The following is a 14578-nucleotide window of genomic DNA, read 5'->3' as shown; positions in this document are numbered from 1 at the left end:
CCAAATGTCTATCCCTCTCTTTTTTTTACTATTAACTGGCAGTTCTGTCATACATAATCACATTGCTCTGGAATTCAGCAGAATTTGAGGAAGTCACAGTACCAAACAGGATTTCACCAGTATCATATTCCTTTCTTTGTGTTACGCACACCTTACAACAGGTATGAAAACCTATGAGTAATGCTAGAGGTTTCTTAAGCATGGTTAACAAGTGTCTTTGCTATTTTACAGTAGTAAATATTCTAAGTAGTTTGAATAGCAGATTGCATCTTGCGTTAGTTCCTGTCACAGAAAAACTTGCTGCTGACACTCCAGTCTCACTGACAGGATGTCAATGCTCCCAGTTACAGAAGCTAACTCCTTTCCCAGCACCACATCATTTCTCTCACAGTGTGTGAAATCTACTCATAAAAAAAAAACACAACCAAACCTTAAAAGGAAGCAGAGGATGAAGAACAGAGGTGTACCTTCGTTATCAGCAAATGCTAATGAACCACAGAGAAGATGAGAGTTCTTCATGGACTAGCATTAAACATGAAAGCTAACAGACTGGCTGTCATACCACCACCTCCTTTAGGATTGATGAGCTTTAATTATTCAGCAGGATTAAGATCACTTTTACATTAACTCTCAATAGTATCTTAAGTATATCAGCTTTAGCCTTCTGAAATTTTTATTTGCAGCCTCAGGCTCTTAAATTTCTGCACTGTTTTCACTTTCCACCTTTGATTTTACTAATGGATGAAATTTTTAGCATAACATCTGTCTTCAATGATGTTAAAAGACCTTTTAAGCAAAACCATATGGTACTTTCCTGTGGTTTTAAATCACTGGTACCCTTATCTCATATTGAGTCTCTTGAAATTGCATTAATAAAACCAAACTCATGTAACATAGTCAGATGATTAAAGACTCTCCAGATTATAAAGGTGACTGAAGTTAGAAGGCACTTGGGTAACCTTTATTTAGCCTTCCTGGGGTTAAGTACTCCAATTTTTACTTACTTGTTCTCAGACTTCTTTTTCCATTGGAATCCTTCTTCATGGGTTTTTTGAGGATGAACATTGCTCACTGAATAAAAAGGGATTCAATACCTCATTTCATCACTGGTATTTATAGGATTTCATTTATTGTACATACATCAAACCTTTCATGGCAGACAAGATTTATTCATTTCTTTACATTCCTTTTTCCTTGGTGCTCATTACTGCAGTATAAATGCTTCACTGACAGCTAACTCACCTTCAAACTACTGCTGTTTGGTGAGAGATAGAATTATTGTGTTTCCACAGATGAGATCCAGGGCATTTCCTTTTCACAGCTTGGCATTTTTCTTCATTAAACAAAGAAAGACTCCTAAAACCCACTACCTGCTCTCAGTAGCTCACTGTGTCATACATATGAAGGATGAGGAAGCAAGATCTAAGACATGGAAGGAAAAATGTTTAAAAGACTGCAGGCAATGTATTGTTGTGTTTTCATAAATGTCACCATGTTCATCCCTAGTGCAGCATCCCCAGCTCGTGCAACACATCCTGTAGAGGTATTTCCCCATGGAACACTTCATTTTATTTCAAGGTAAACCGTGTCTGTATTTTCCAGAATTCTTGGTCCATTCGTGGACTGTACAATAGAATCTCTTCCTCCTTTAAGGTCTTACAGAAATGACATAATTTAAGCTATTTAGCAGGTAAGCTGCTATCCCTACTCTGAGTTTCATCTCCTTTGGGGCAATTAGTGGTTTTAGCCCTTTTTCCTTTCTTCCATTTTTGCATATGCTTGGATGCCTCCTTTCCAGACCACAGCAATTCCTTGAGTCATATTAAAAGAAAGGGATGGACTGGACCGGACCTCTAGAGGTAGCAATCCTCTCCTCAAAGCAGGGCTAACTTTAAAGCTAGATCTGGTTATTCAAGGTCATATCCAGACTAGCTTTGAGTTTCTGCAAGGATGGAAATACCACAGCCTCTCTGGGCAATCTGTTCCAGTGCTCAACTGCTCTTGTTCATCTGCTTGCTAACGATTTGGATCTGACTGTGACTTAGAAATGTCCCCAGTATCATGTGATTAACACTGGCTGGTTTTCAGTGGCTTTCACTCTGGTAAGAGGGTGAGATATTCCTCTCTTCTTAGATATACCTTGTGCGGATGATTTATCAGCAGGCATTTTTGAAATGCTGCCTTCTGGATAAAGTGTTGGAGGCATTAATTAGCTGGCCTCCTCGCCCTATCTGACTTTTCAGTACCAAATTGTGCATCTAACATAATGAATATGCTTGTTAGAGAGGGTTTAGAAGGGATGTCATTTAGCATGAGTGGGCTGTTTTGTTCCTGTATCACTGCATGATTGTTCTTGTGTTGATTTGTTCCTGATTCATTGCCTTAAAGATCTGTAACGTCTATGCATACATGGAATACCCTATTTATTTTTTTTTCTCTACTGCCATCATCAATTGCACCCTTTCCCATGGCTTCTTCACTTTTGGAATTCATGTCTTCATTGACAAGAAGCTTGAACTGAAAATAACTGTCACAGTGTAGTATGCATTTCTGGTACTGCCTTATAGCTGGATTTTGCAGCAAGCAGTTGACATCTTCTGTCTTCACACACACAGAGAAGGTTATCATTACACTGTCATGTCAGGTTACCTCCTTTTCCGGTTTTCACTGCTATTAATGTATCTCCCAATTTTAAATAACAAATAAACTTTATATCCAAAATTAACTCTACAGGAGTGACTATTATAGAGATAGCTGGATGCTTAATTGTATCCTTTGACTTTTATCCACATAGAATATATATTCCTGTATCCTACTAGCCTTGTTTTTTGCCACAGGTCCACTTTTTCATGTATTCAGTCCCAAAAATTGCACCCCAATACTGATGCTCATTTCTGTGGCTATTTTCTCTTAATTTATCTCAAAAGCTGCATGTCTCACCGCTATAAATCTCCTTTTAATAGCAACACTGCTGCTGGCTGCTTTCCCCAGAGACATTCTTCAGCTGTACACATTGAAGACTTTGATGTTCTCAGTCTGCTTTAACATTCATCTTCTCAAACACCTGCTTTTCATTTTTCATTGCCTGAAGTATCTTGTATGATACTACAATTTGCTGGGTTTGTGCGTCTGCAGTATGCTTCTCTTCTAACATGAACTGTGGTTGATGCTTCTCTCTGGGGCTGTGTATACAAGTGACTGCTGACCTCCCACATTTTATCATTCACATATCATCAACAGTACTGAGGTGTCTTCTCATATGCTCTCTATCTCCTATGCTTTGAGCCATTCTAGTGATATTCTAGGATGTTCAAGTGTCCTTCAGTAACATACATACTTCTATTTCATTTTTACCTCCTCCTGTTAGAAGTTTTCCAGGATCCTGCTCTCTTGTGCAAGAGCATTCTTTTTATAATCAGTTACAGCTGGCTGATTCACTCACACCAAAGGATTCGGTAAGTCCTCAACTTTCCCAAGATTTCTTCCCTGAACAGAGAATTCCTCTTTCTGAAACCAGATACTTCAAATCACTCCAACTGTCCATTCACCTTTCTTCTGTCAGCTTCAGAGCTTTTCCCTTACGAACATCCATAAATGTTCTCATCTGTCTGTACAAAATAGTGAGAAACACAGAATCTTTCTCCTTTTTTTGCCTGCAGTCCGGCAGAAAAATTATTCCATTAACTAAACCTGTGCATAAATTAAGCTTTCTGGAAGTTCATCAGGTGCTCACTTCTTGTCTTTCTCTGTATGAGGAACAAAAGGGAAAAAGTGGGGAGGAAATTCTGTCTCTTCCAATACATCTTCCTCCTACTGTCCTGGTGTCCTGCCAGCTCCCACCCCTACTGCCCCTAAATACTGCCCCTAAATGCCTCTTCCCGCGAATCACTGCTTTTCAGGTATCAGTTTGTGCCTCAGCATCTAACATGTCAAACAAGCTTGTCCTTCTCAAACAAGCCTATCCTTCTGAAATGCTTCCTGTTCCAAGCTCTACTGGCTCTCAGTACTAACTCACAATTCCAGTTTCAGTATCCCACTTCCACATCTGAAAACATTCCCATTTTCCCCCACTATTTACACCTCTTCCTGCTCCTCATTTGTGCTTTAGTCTCGTTCTATCTGCTCTCAGGCAGCACTAACTGGCTTACAGTACCTTAGAACTGTGATTGCAGACCAAAGCTTCAGGAAGGTCGGGGCTGTTACACGTGTGAGTGTGCTCTTACACAAATAGTAGAAGGTTCAGTCCTGACTTAGGAACCATCTACTATCAAGTCCATTTTCCACTGTATAGTAGTGCAAGGACCTCTCAAAGAACAACTAGAACTTGAGGATATTAGCAAAACAATATATTCTGCACTAGAGGAGGTTTTCACTGACCATAAAAAATATCTGGCTAAAATTTTCAAAATTAATTGAACAGATTGAAGATTGTGACAGTTTTCTTTTTTATATATATACAGCCATGTCTCTATATTATATTTAATATAGAGAAAGGGCTCCCTTTTGAAGAAGTGCATTGTGGTGAAACACCTGGGGTGGGAAGAAATAGTGGTGGACAGGACATGCAACAAGTCTCCCCCTCTCAAAAGGCTGTGCCAGTAAGTACAGGTATGCTTCTGGGGGACTGGGAGGGGGAATTTTACTGCTATGGGCCTGAGCCCAGCAAATTAGTTAGTGCAAATCACCACAGTGCTTCCCTGCATGCTCCTGTTCTCTGACTCCTGTTCCTGTTTTCTCCCTCCTTGTTGTTGCATTGAGAAGGGTATGAGAAATGGTTCCTTTACCTTACCCAGATCCTATATTTGCTTCTTCCTTTAACACCATTGCTAGTTGCAAACCTGCAGGACCCCTGAGAGCACATCAGGGTACTTCACTACAAGGGTGGTGAGACACTGGAACAGATTGCCCAGAGAAGTTGTGGCTGCCCCATCCCTGGCAGTGTTCAGGGTGATGGGGGAAGGTGCTTCTGCCTGTGGCAGGGGGTTGGAACTAGATGATCGCTAAAGTCCCTTCCAACACACACCATCTATGATTCTGCAAGTATGCACTGTGAATAGGGCTGTATTCTCTCCCAGGATCTCCTTCAGAGTGCTCCATCCTTGTCCATCTAAACCATGCCCATTGCAGAGTACAAGACACTTATTATACTCTGGTGCATTTGTTTGAATTAAAAGAGTATTTTACTATCTATAAAATAAAATTTCAATAAAACTGAAATCCTGCTCTTGAGCCGCAAAAGTATTTTAATTATAATTTAAAAAATAAAAATCTTGCAATTGTTTTCTTTTTCACTGAAAAAGGGAACATTTTCAACAGTAAAATTAGCTCTGAAATTCTTTATTTAAAATTCTACACTGAAGTAATTGGCAAAACTATCTTTAAATGTTATACCCATACGTATTCTCCATGTGGAATTACATATGAGTTGAAATCATAATTTTAAACTTCAAGAAACCTCTTATCAAACATATTCTTTGATGTGGCACATGGCTGTAACATATTTGATGACCTGCATTATAGTAAGTAATATTCTGATCATCTGTTGCAAGTGGTTTAGATAATTAGAGAAATTACAGGCTTTGATACTAATAAAACACTGTCCCAATGTTTTGCAAGGGTATGAAGATCCTTTCAGTTAATAGTGGATGCTCCACAGGAACCTTTCTGTGTACAGTGCACACATACCTCCTCCTGGCTTAACCATACTTATTTCCCACACTCTGCAGGCCATTAAGCCCCACTTCTTTTCCTCTTATTAAAGGGGAGGATGCTACAGTTTTCACCATGGATTAGTTTAAATACAAAGATTTGTGTTATTTCTATCACTGCACAGAAAACCCAAACAGCTCTTTGCAGTGACAAAATGCTGGAGTGGGCTTGGATTTTTAGTTTGCATGTACATCTCAAATACAGACTATTTTGGACAATAGGTGGAAAAGATGTAATACAGCTATATGCAACTACCTACAGGTTTTTCCAGTGATGACTTCTGATTACATTAGGCATTTCATGGCATAAAAACATTTCCTTTAAAACACTGCAGATCTGATTGATTGTCAATAAAGTCAGCAGGTGTTTGAACACTCAAAAAGCCAAACATAACACACATTTTCTTTTCAGTGCTGATACTACTCCAGTCTTTAGGAAGCATATACTACCAAACAGCATGAGACAATAAAAACAAAAAATGCAATAAAAATCAGCAGAGTAGAAAATACCGGGTCTGCTTTCTGTGAGAACATATGGTAACAATGATTATTACTTATTATTTGATCCTGCTTCAACCCAAAATGTACTTGGCAACATTTGAACACAGAGGAAAATATTATAACGAGAGCAGGGCTTGGCTCTTTTAAGCCCTTGAGCAGTCTGTAGTAGGGGAAGTGGCCCTCAGAAAATTAAAGGAAGTCTCCTCACACTTGGTTGCTCCCCGTCACTGAGTCATTCTCAAGGACACGGCTTAAAAGGTTTGCTAAACTCCAAGCACTATAACTGTGCATGATCAGCTGTCTATGGGCTACCTTTTCAGTTTATCAATGGATGTTCTTGAACAGCCTGAAGCAAAGCCAAAAACTTCCCAGAGATGCTCTAAACTGGTCAAACCAAACCAGCTTTCGAGTCACACTAATCCTGTTTGCCATCTTCCTTTGTCAGAAACAGTTCCTGGAAGAGTTGCAATATAAAATGTTTAGATTTAATAATATGATCAAACACCTGTAAAACTGACTAAAACCCAGTACAAGTGATTGGTCCTACCAATACTTTCCATATGCAAAATTAAATATTGGAGGATAATTAAATTTTCCCTACTACAATACATGCAAACGGAAGACAGTGCTGTCTATTAGTTAGTTAGGCATTTTGTAAAGTAACTCTTCAGAAGGTCATCTCTACTACTAAATACTAATAACAGCAGCAAAACTACCATTCCTGTCCCATACTGTTTGGAGAATAGGCATGTGGAGGAAAAAGAAAATAAGGATTCCATTAGGAGCTGGACTGACTGTTGAGAACAGGAGGAGTTCTTACCAGGAAAAAAACAACTTCTAGTCACATGAGGAAACTCAGCAGTCCTAGATACCATTCTTTACCAAAGCCAAGAAAAATTTAGGAAGTTTCTCTACAAAATCAAAGTAGTGCAGATGTAAGAATCCTCCCTCTCCAGTCCTTCAATATTTAAAGCTGGAGTAAATCGGACATGGTATGTTTAACACTATGAAATGTTCATGCCCACAGGGTGTTTCAGGCGTCTAGCACAGTTTGGAGAGGGCCTATCATGAGAATCTAAAGGCCAAATATCTTTTGTTGTTCACTGTACTCCAATGCATAAGAGATGACAATCCTTAATGCATAAAGAGCTGTAACTCTGTGGGATAGCATTCATTCCTCTTCTGCAAGGAATCATACTTGTCCATGCAAAGATACACCATCAACAAAGAAAAGGGAGCTCAGTGTAATAGAAGGACCTGGTGATGAAGCAGCTGCACAACTACAGGTAACAAAGACTACAGAACACAGGCTATAGACTAAGGCTACAGGTAACCAAGACTACATGGATAGAGGCAAACAAGTTGGAGTAAATCACGTGGTGACAGCTCTGCACAAAAGAATGTCACTTTGTGCAACTGAGAGACACAAACTGATTCTGTACTGAAAACAATGTAGGGCATCATCAGTACAGCAGTGCATTGTAATGGGGGTAAATTTAAAAGGAAAAATCACTTGTGGGGTTCACATTACTTTTCCACAGATCACTTAAATGAAACCAGCATGATTTGCTACAGATAACTGCCCTGGCAAATGCTTCTGGCAGGGAAGATCCAAATACAAACAATGTGAATGAAATACAACTGCAGAGCTACCTGTGATTTTTCTAAGCAGTTCATACTCATGACTGATATCAGCTGGAGGGAAATTACAACTAACAGAAATGGAGTCATCTATCTGAATACATCACACTGAAATGCTACAGTCACATGAGCCTTCTCATGTTAGAACATGCCTCAGTTCTGCCTGAGAGAAACAGAAGTGGCTAATTCACTCTGTGAATTTATTCAGTCTTTGATTACCTTTCTCACTCTTCCATCAAGCTCTAAACAGCGCCATGGATTACAGCTTTTCTTTTTTATGTGAGCACTGAAACTTAAGTAAATATTTCACCATAAAAAACCCACACACAGAAAATGCAGTTGACCTTTAAAGGGACACTGCCAAATGTGAAGTCTCATTCCAGTCAGTAAAAAAAAGTAAAACAGAAGTTTAGTTTCTTTTTCTTTTCTATCTCAGCACAATCTTAACCATGGAGCCTTGACAACTTTATAATAGCAACACTGTGTTTTCAGAAACATTTCCCATATTTAAGAGGTATTTTTGTCAGCTTAGTTCTGAGAAGACAACTCTGAAGACAAGACACAATTCATCTTGACTCAGGCAAGCTCCAAATATGCCTGTGAACTCGCTTGCTTGCTTTGCCTCCAAAACTGCCCAATTTCTGTGACAAGCTAACAGAACAAAAATCTGCTTTTCTACTTGTGGAGAGGCAGTTCAGCACTCTGTAGCACTTTGATGCCTTTCTGTTCATATCCAGGAAGAGAAAGGCCTTTTCAAACACCTGCTTTTGAATAGTAGCGATTTTCTAACCTGTGCTTTACCCTAAGCTAATGAAGACGTCACAAACTACAGCTAACGTATCAAAGCCAGCAATGAGCTCAGAGCATCTTTCTACTCCTTGAAAGTACATACTGCTAGACCTGTCATGAATGAAATATAGTGAAACCATGGATTCAAAAATACTGCAAAATGTAACAAATGTATTATTAGTCCAACTCTTGGTAGTAGTTAATAATATTCATCAATAACCACAAACAAAGTGATACAGTTCTTACAAACACTGCTGGGTATGACCAAGCAGGAAATAATTTGCTAGACAGTGCCACATGAAACTGAAATACATGCTTATTTCCAAAAACACTACTAGAATTGTGGTGTGAACAGCCAATTCTGCCAAATCTGTGCCAGGTTTTTTAATAACTGAAGTAAACAACAAAAAAAGTCAAGGTCCAGAAGTCTGTTTTAAACTAGATGCCATTCTGTATCACCTTTACTGAACCACACAGGATTACCACGAGAAACAAAACAGGAGCACTGCAATCATGTTGAGGTGCAGTAAATAAGAAGCATTTACACGAACTGCATTTTTCAGTTTGTGTACAGTATGTAAAAGTAAGAACACTGTACAAAATCACTAATCCATCTCCTCCTGGAGCCAGGAAAGCTCCTCTCTGCAGGTTCCCAGAGTCTCTGGTGAACAGATTAAGCTGATCCTTGCAGTAACCCACCTTTCGGGACTACAGCACTTCAGTATGCAACTTACTAAAAGCAGTACTAGTTCATCTGTCTACCATATGATCCTAATTCAGAAGGCATTTTGAGAACCATGGGAAAACACATGGCATACCTCTGATGTGCTATAAATCTACTCTCATTCCCAGTGCTATTCCCCATCAACTACAGTCAATGATTCTACTTTTTCCTTATGGCTGAATACCAAAATTTCTTGTTCTTCCTTGGTTTAATGGTAAGTCTTTGCATACATCCATGCAAAGCAGCAAAGGCTGTTAAATGGAGCTCACTACCAGAGGGTAACTTCCACCCCCAGGTCCTCCCCATCCTGGGCACCCATATGCTTAACCAACAATCACCTCAAAAACATGTAGACAGCTGAAAGGCTCACAGGTTCACTGGCTGGGCACAACCATGTCTTTGGTTTGTTCCCCGATCACATGAAGTAAGACTCCTCCAACATCTGTGGATACTATCTTGATTAAAAAGGTGTCCAGCTAAAACATGCCTGCAAATACAATCTTTAGCATGGGGCATGGCTTTTCCAGTTGTAACTTTTGGGCTAAGCCCAGCAAGCCCAGGATTCATAGCAGTACCTCTTATTAACTGAGATGTGGCCAATATCTCTGCCATCATCATCAGTTCCTCCAAATCAGCAATTCAGTGTGTCTCTCCCTTTCATAGTTCAAATTTCATCCAATATGAAGGCCAGTTTTGAAAAAAGTCTTGCACCTAGATTTTCAATTCTTTCCACTTGCCAAATCCCACTATCAAATGCTATGCATGGAAAAAAACTGTTGCAAAAATAACTAAAGCTTCAGCACAAAATATCTATTTCTAATATCTGTATTACTGACAGTCAAGCAGAATTCTATTTTAAAATTAACAGTGCTGTTTAGATATGTGGTCTTTCACAGTTGTTTCCTCCTGCTTCAGAAGAATGAGAACTACCTTTCAGGAAATTTACATCTGGGCTTTCTCTGCATTAGAACCAATTGTTACCGCATCTGCACTGTAGCAAATTCCCATACAAAACAACACCCCTGTAAACACAGTGCCGTGCAGAGATCCCAGGGTACATCATGAAGTAGTTATTTCAGGTACCTGCAGCAAGTCTGTCATACAGGCATGGCAGCCACCAGAGACCTGCTCTTTGCTTCTCAGGACTGGGCTGCAGGGTCATGTGTAGCCACTGCCATTGGTGTTCCACTCATGTACCAGGGGCTTCTAGCATCCAGACCCACTCCTTCCTAAGTAGGGAAGTAACTAAAAGCAACGTCAAATGCAAAGTGGGTGTAAGACCAAAACCCAGCACTGAACGAACAACATGTAATTCTTTGTGCAGTTCTTGGCAGGGTACTGCCAGTAAACGTTGAGGTTCATAAAGAAGTAAGCAAGACCAGAGAGGAATAACATACAACTTTAAGGTGCTGATCATTCATTTCTGGGTACCTTTATGAAAGAAATAACATTCAATCCTATTAAAAGGTGCTCGTTGTACCCTTATTAAGTACAGAGTATTCGAGTTTCAGACTTAGATCATCTGTCGGCCTTTGGCAAGATGTCTTCAGTCTCTTTGGACATTGCAACTCAACTCTGTTGAGCAGTTCTGCTCAGGGGCCTGATTGGATGCCACTCTAACACACACAGCAGTTTGAAGTGCTCAGCACGACAGGATCAACCATGAAAGGCCCAAGTAAGATCTGTGTTAGCACTAATATGGCTTCCAAAACTGACTTACATGGCAACAGTTAGGACTCAAACATCAGTTACCAGAAACAAAACAAAACTGAGCTTACCAGCTTAGTAATATATAGAATCAGGGGCCATTTTCAGAACTGAATTTCATGGTACTTGCTAGCCCAATTTTCAGCCAAGTGTAGGTCAATTATCGAGTCACTAATTTTCTCCAAAACTCGTATTGTTATGCATACTTTTTTAAATAAATACAGAAGAGTTTGTTTCTATCTAATGATTTTAATGAACTCCAAGTCATGATGTGCTCCTTCTTCCATTTTCACTTATACAAAATAAGTGGAAATGATTGTCAGCAATGTTGGTCACGTCAATGTTATCAGATAACAGGACTTGCAAGTGCCCGTTTAGCTTCTTGCAGGCCCATCAATACAGATTTAAAGTTAACATATAATACTAACTGGCTAGCTTTTAACCAATGTTCCATTCTACTTTGATTTGGAAGAAAAACAATTCGGCAAACACTCTGTAGAATGCTATTTTCATCTTTAATGAAAATTCTCAACTTCTTCAGATGGTTTCCAAACCCATTCTGCTGTAGACATGAAGAAAAAAAAAGTTTGCTAAACTGGATTCAGTCAGCCTGTTAAGGTAAACCTTCTGAATATATTACTTGGTAATATTTCAACAAGGTTTTTAGAAAAGATGTTTCTGTTCCTTCACCTCCCATCAAAGCTTACGAGTGGCAGAGAACTAATCTGTAACATAGCTCGGGTGTTTGCTGATTTTTTTTACAATAAGTCAACTATTTATCAGTTTATTTATGAACTTGTTTGACATAAGCAACATAATCTGATAATACGCCTCCCCCCATCACTAACTGAATTTAAACATTGCCACTTTCTAAACAAAGTTGGCTGACACTTGCCGTAAATGACAATGCAGACCTATGGTGAAGTCCAGTCCTTGGAGGTGCTAACTGGGAATTTGCCATTGATCTTAAAAGGGCCAACATTTACTCAAGATTTATAAAGTCAGCATACTTTACTACATGCTGGTAGGTACTGAAACACAATGGTTTGGTTCATTCAGAATAATTTCATGATAGCTACAGTCAGCAAAAGAGCAATAACTTTAGCAAAGGCATATGAAGAAATTAAAAGGAAATATTAGCTCTCCTGTATTTATTTCACCCACTTGACAATTATGCTTAGGGTCCTGAATAGTGAAATAAATTCCCTCTTCAGCTCGACACCACCTGCAGTTTGAGCTGCTGATAGCAGAGAAATGTTACCCTGACCAGCCGTGGTATGCTCAGCCCTAGAGCAATGTAGAGACTTTCCCACTGACCAAACGCAAAGATTCCCCACCTGAATACACCATCCCACAAACACTGGAGAGGAAAAGAAGCAGAAGAAAGATCTTTATTTCATTCACTGCCTACAAAAAGACACAGGCGTTTTAATGCAATGGTTTGATTAATTCATTCCAAGCTCCCTTTAGCCAGACTACTTAACTCTTATTACAAGAAGAGTGCAGTCCTGGGAATAATATTACATGCTGCATTACTCTTAGGAAGATGAAGTGATAGCCAGTGTATATAAAAGTGTAGCTGGAAGGCATCTGTTAGATATTGACAATATTGACTTCAAGAGGTCTTAAGCATCTTTCTATTTACTATTTTTCTGAATGATTTTTTCATTCATCATTTTGGTTACAACTGACATTCTGAAACTAAAATAAACCAGAAGGATTTTTTTCCTTTTCTTTACAAATTGTCGACTTCGTTAATATTGTCAAAAAGCCTACAAGAATGAAATTAATACAGCAATCTAAAGACAAAATTGGCAGGTGTTTATATTGTACTTGGACACATCCACTAAACAGTCTCATACATCAATCTACCGTCATCACTGGCAATACCTACTAATATTGTTTTATGTTTGCAGTGTGAAATGAGAAGTATAGATATCGCTCCAGGAGACGGAAAAACAACACGGGAATCTGACACGAATGAGAAGCACGGAGTAGTGACTCAGGTGTCGTTTAAATGCCCCGTACTTCCAGGATGGAGAGCGGCCACTGCCTCTGATCTAAACCGTACCGGCAGCGACCCGCTCGGCAGCGCACCAGCCGCGGTGGGATCGCAGGGATTCACCGCTACCCGGAGCCCCCTCGGCTCCCGCGGAGCCCGCGGAGGCTGCGCTCCCTCCCGCGCCCCCACCCCTTCCCCCGGTGCCACCGCACAAGCCGCTGCTGCGAGTCAGAGCTCCTACACCCTCTCCCCGGGCTCCCCCCCCCCGAATTTTTGGCTGCAGTGACAGCCAGGGTCTGCCCCCCTCTCCCCGCCGGTGATCGGACCCCCGCGGTCGGTTTCCTCCCCGGGGCAGCTGGTTGGGAAGGACAAGAGGCGAAGTTGCCGGGACTTACGGTGGCAGCGCTCCCGGCGCTGGGGCGGCACCTCTCCCGGCCTCCCGTCACCTCGGGCCACCTCCGCGGTGGTTCGGCGCCCGCAGCGGCGCAGCCCGGACGGCCGGTCACTCTTCGGGGGAGCGCACGGCTCCGTCCGCTCCGCAACACCCGTCCGGTGGGTGTCCGCGTCCCGGAGGGGGCGGGGTGTCCGAGCGCTTCAACCGGCACACGGACAGGCACTGGCCAGGGCCGAGCCCCTCCGGCGGGGCTGCGCCTCGGGAAGCATCTGCCTCCTTTCATCCGCGACTCGCACACCTCCCTCTCCCCCCAGCAGCCGGCGGGGCTTCGCGCCGACGTCGGTGCGGGGCGGACGGAGAGCGCCCGGCGACAGCGGCAGCGCCTCCCCCGCCTCCGCCTCCCCGCTGCTCCCGGCCGCTTGCTACCGGCGGGGCGGCCGCGCAGGAGCCGGCGCTGCTCCGGCGGGCGGGGCGCGAGTGGTGAAGCCGCGAGGGGGGTGCTGCTCCCGCCGCTCCGAGGAGAGAGAGGCCACCCGGGCCGGCTCCGCGTCCCCCGCCTCGGCCCCGCCGGAGAGCCCGTGGGCGGCGGCTGACAGCCCTGCCCCGGGTGTCCCCCGGTGAGGGCCGGTGGTCCCGGGCCCTGCTCCGCTTTACCCTCTTCCTCCCGTCACCTTCCTCCTCCTAGGCTCGGGGGAGTTTTCTGACCCGAGGCTGCGTTGCGGTCCCATGGTGGGCACCTTTTCGAAGAAGAAAGCCGGAGGAGTGGAGGGCGCGGAGCTGAGACCCTCGACCTCGGGGAGCCCTGCCCGCCCCGGGGATACAGCCTGCATCCTCCCGTCTGCCCCGTCTCCTCTGGTGCGCTCTCAGCTTGCGTGAACCATTTACCTACCGTCCACTGAGCCGGACAAGGGATGGCCGCAGCATTTACCGGACGGCAAAGTCATCTAAATTCTCGTTTCTGCTCCAAAAGCGTTTAAAACAAAAGGAGAGGCCGAGGAAGACCCTGTTCCGAGCACCTGTCTCAGAAGAACAGCCCCCTGCTATACCTGCTACACGGGCATCCAGAGGCAACTGAGCCAACACCCCCACGCTGCAGGAGCGCGTCGAGTGAT

At 42.4% G+C, this 14578-nt stretch overlaps 1 protein-coding gene across 2 annotated transcripts in view; it reads right to left on the bottom strand.

The window, feature by feature from the left end:
- CALCR (calcitonin receptor) overlaps positions 1-13835 on the bottom strand; it is a 169035-nt gene extending 155200 nt beyond the window's left edge. The window contains exon 1 of one of the 2 annotated variants that reach the window (XM_061350087.1): positions 13468-13835. In XM_061350087.1, coding sequence (XP_061206071.1) covers positions 13468-13749 — 282 coding nt within the window. In that variant the 5' untranslated portion in view covers positions 13750-13835. The remainder of the gene's footprint in view (positions 1-13467) is intronic. The other variant, XM_061350088.1, reaches the window with a different exon arrangement.
- Positions 13836-14578: the final 743 nt, after the last annotated feature.

The sequence above is a fragment of the Neopsephotus bourkii genome, unplaced genomic scaffold (assembly GCF_033783945.1).
Source record: "Neopsephotus bourkii isolate Nb327-2 ecotype Australia unplaced genomic scaffold, CSIRO-AGI_Nbou_v1 NB_479, whole genome shotgun sequence".
In the NCBI taxonomy this organism is placed as follows: Eukaryota; Metazoa; Chordata; class Aves; order Psittaciformes; family Psittacidae; genus Neopsephotus; species Neopsephotus bourkii.
Note: the sequence above shows the minus strand (reverse complement) of the source record. Positions and strands in the feature narration are given on the sequence as shown.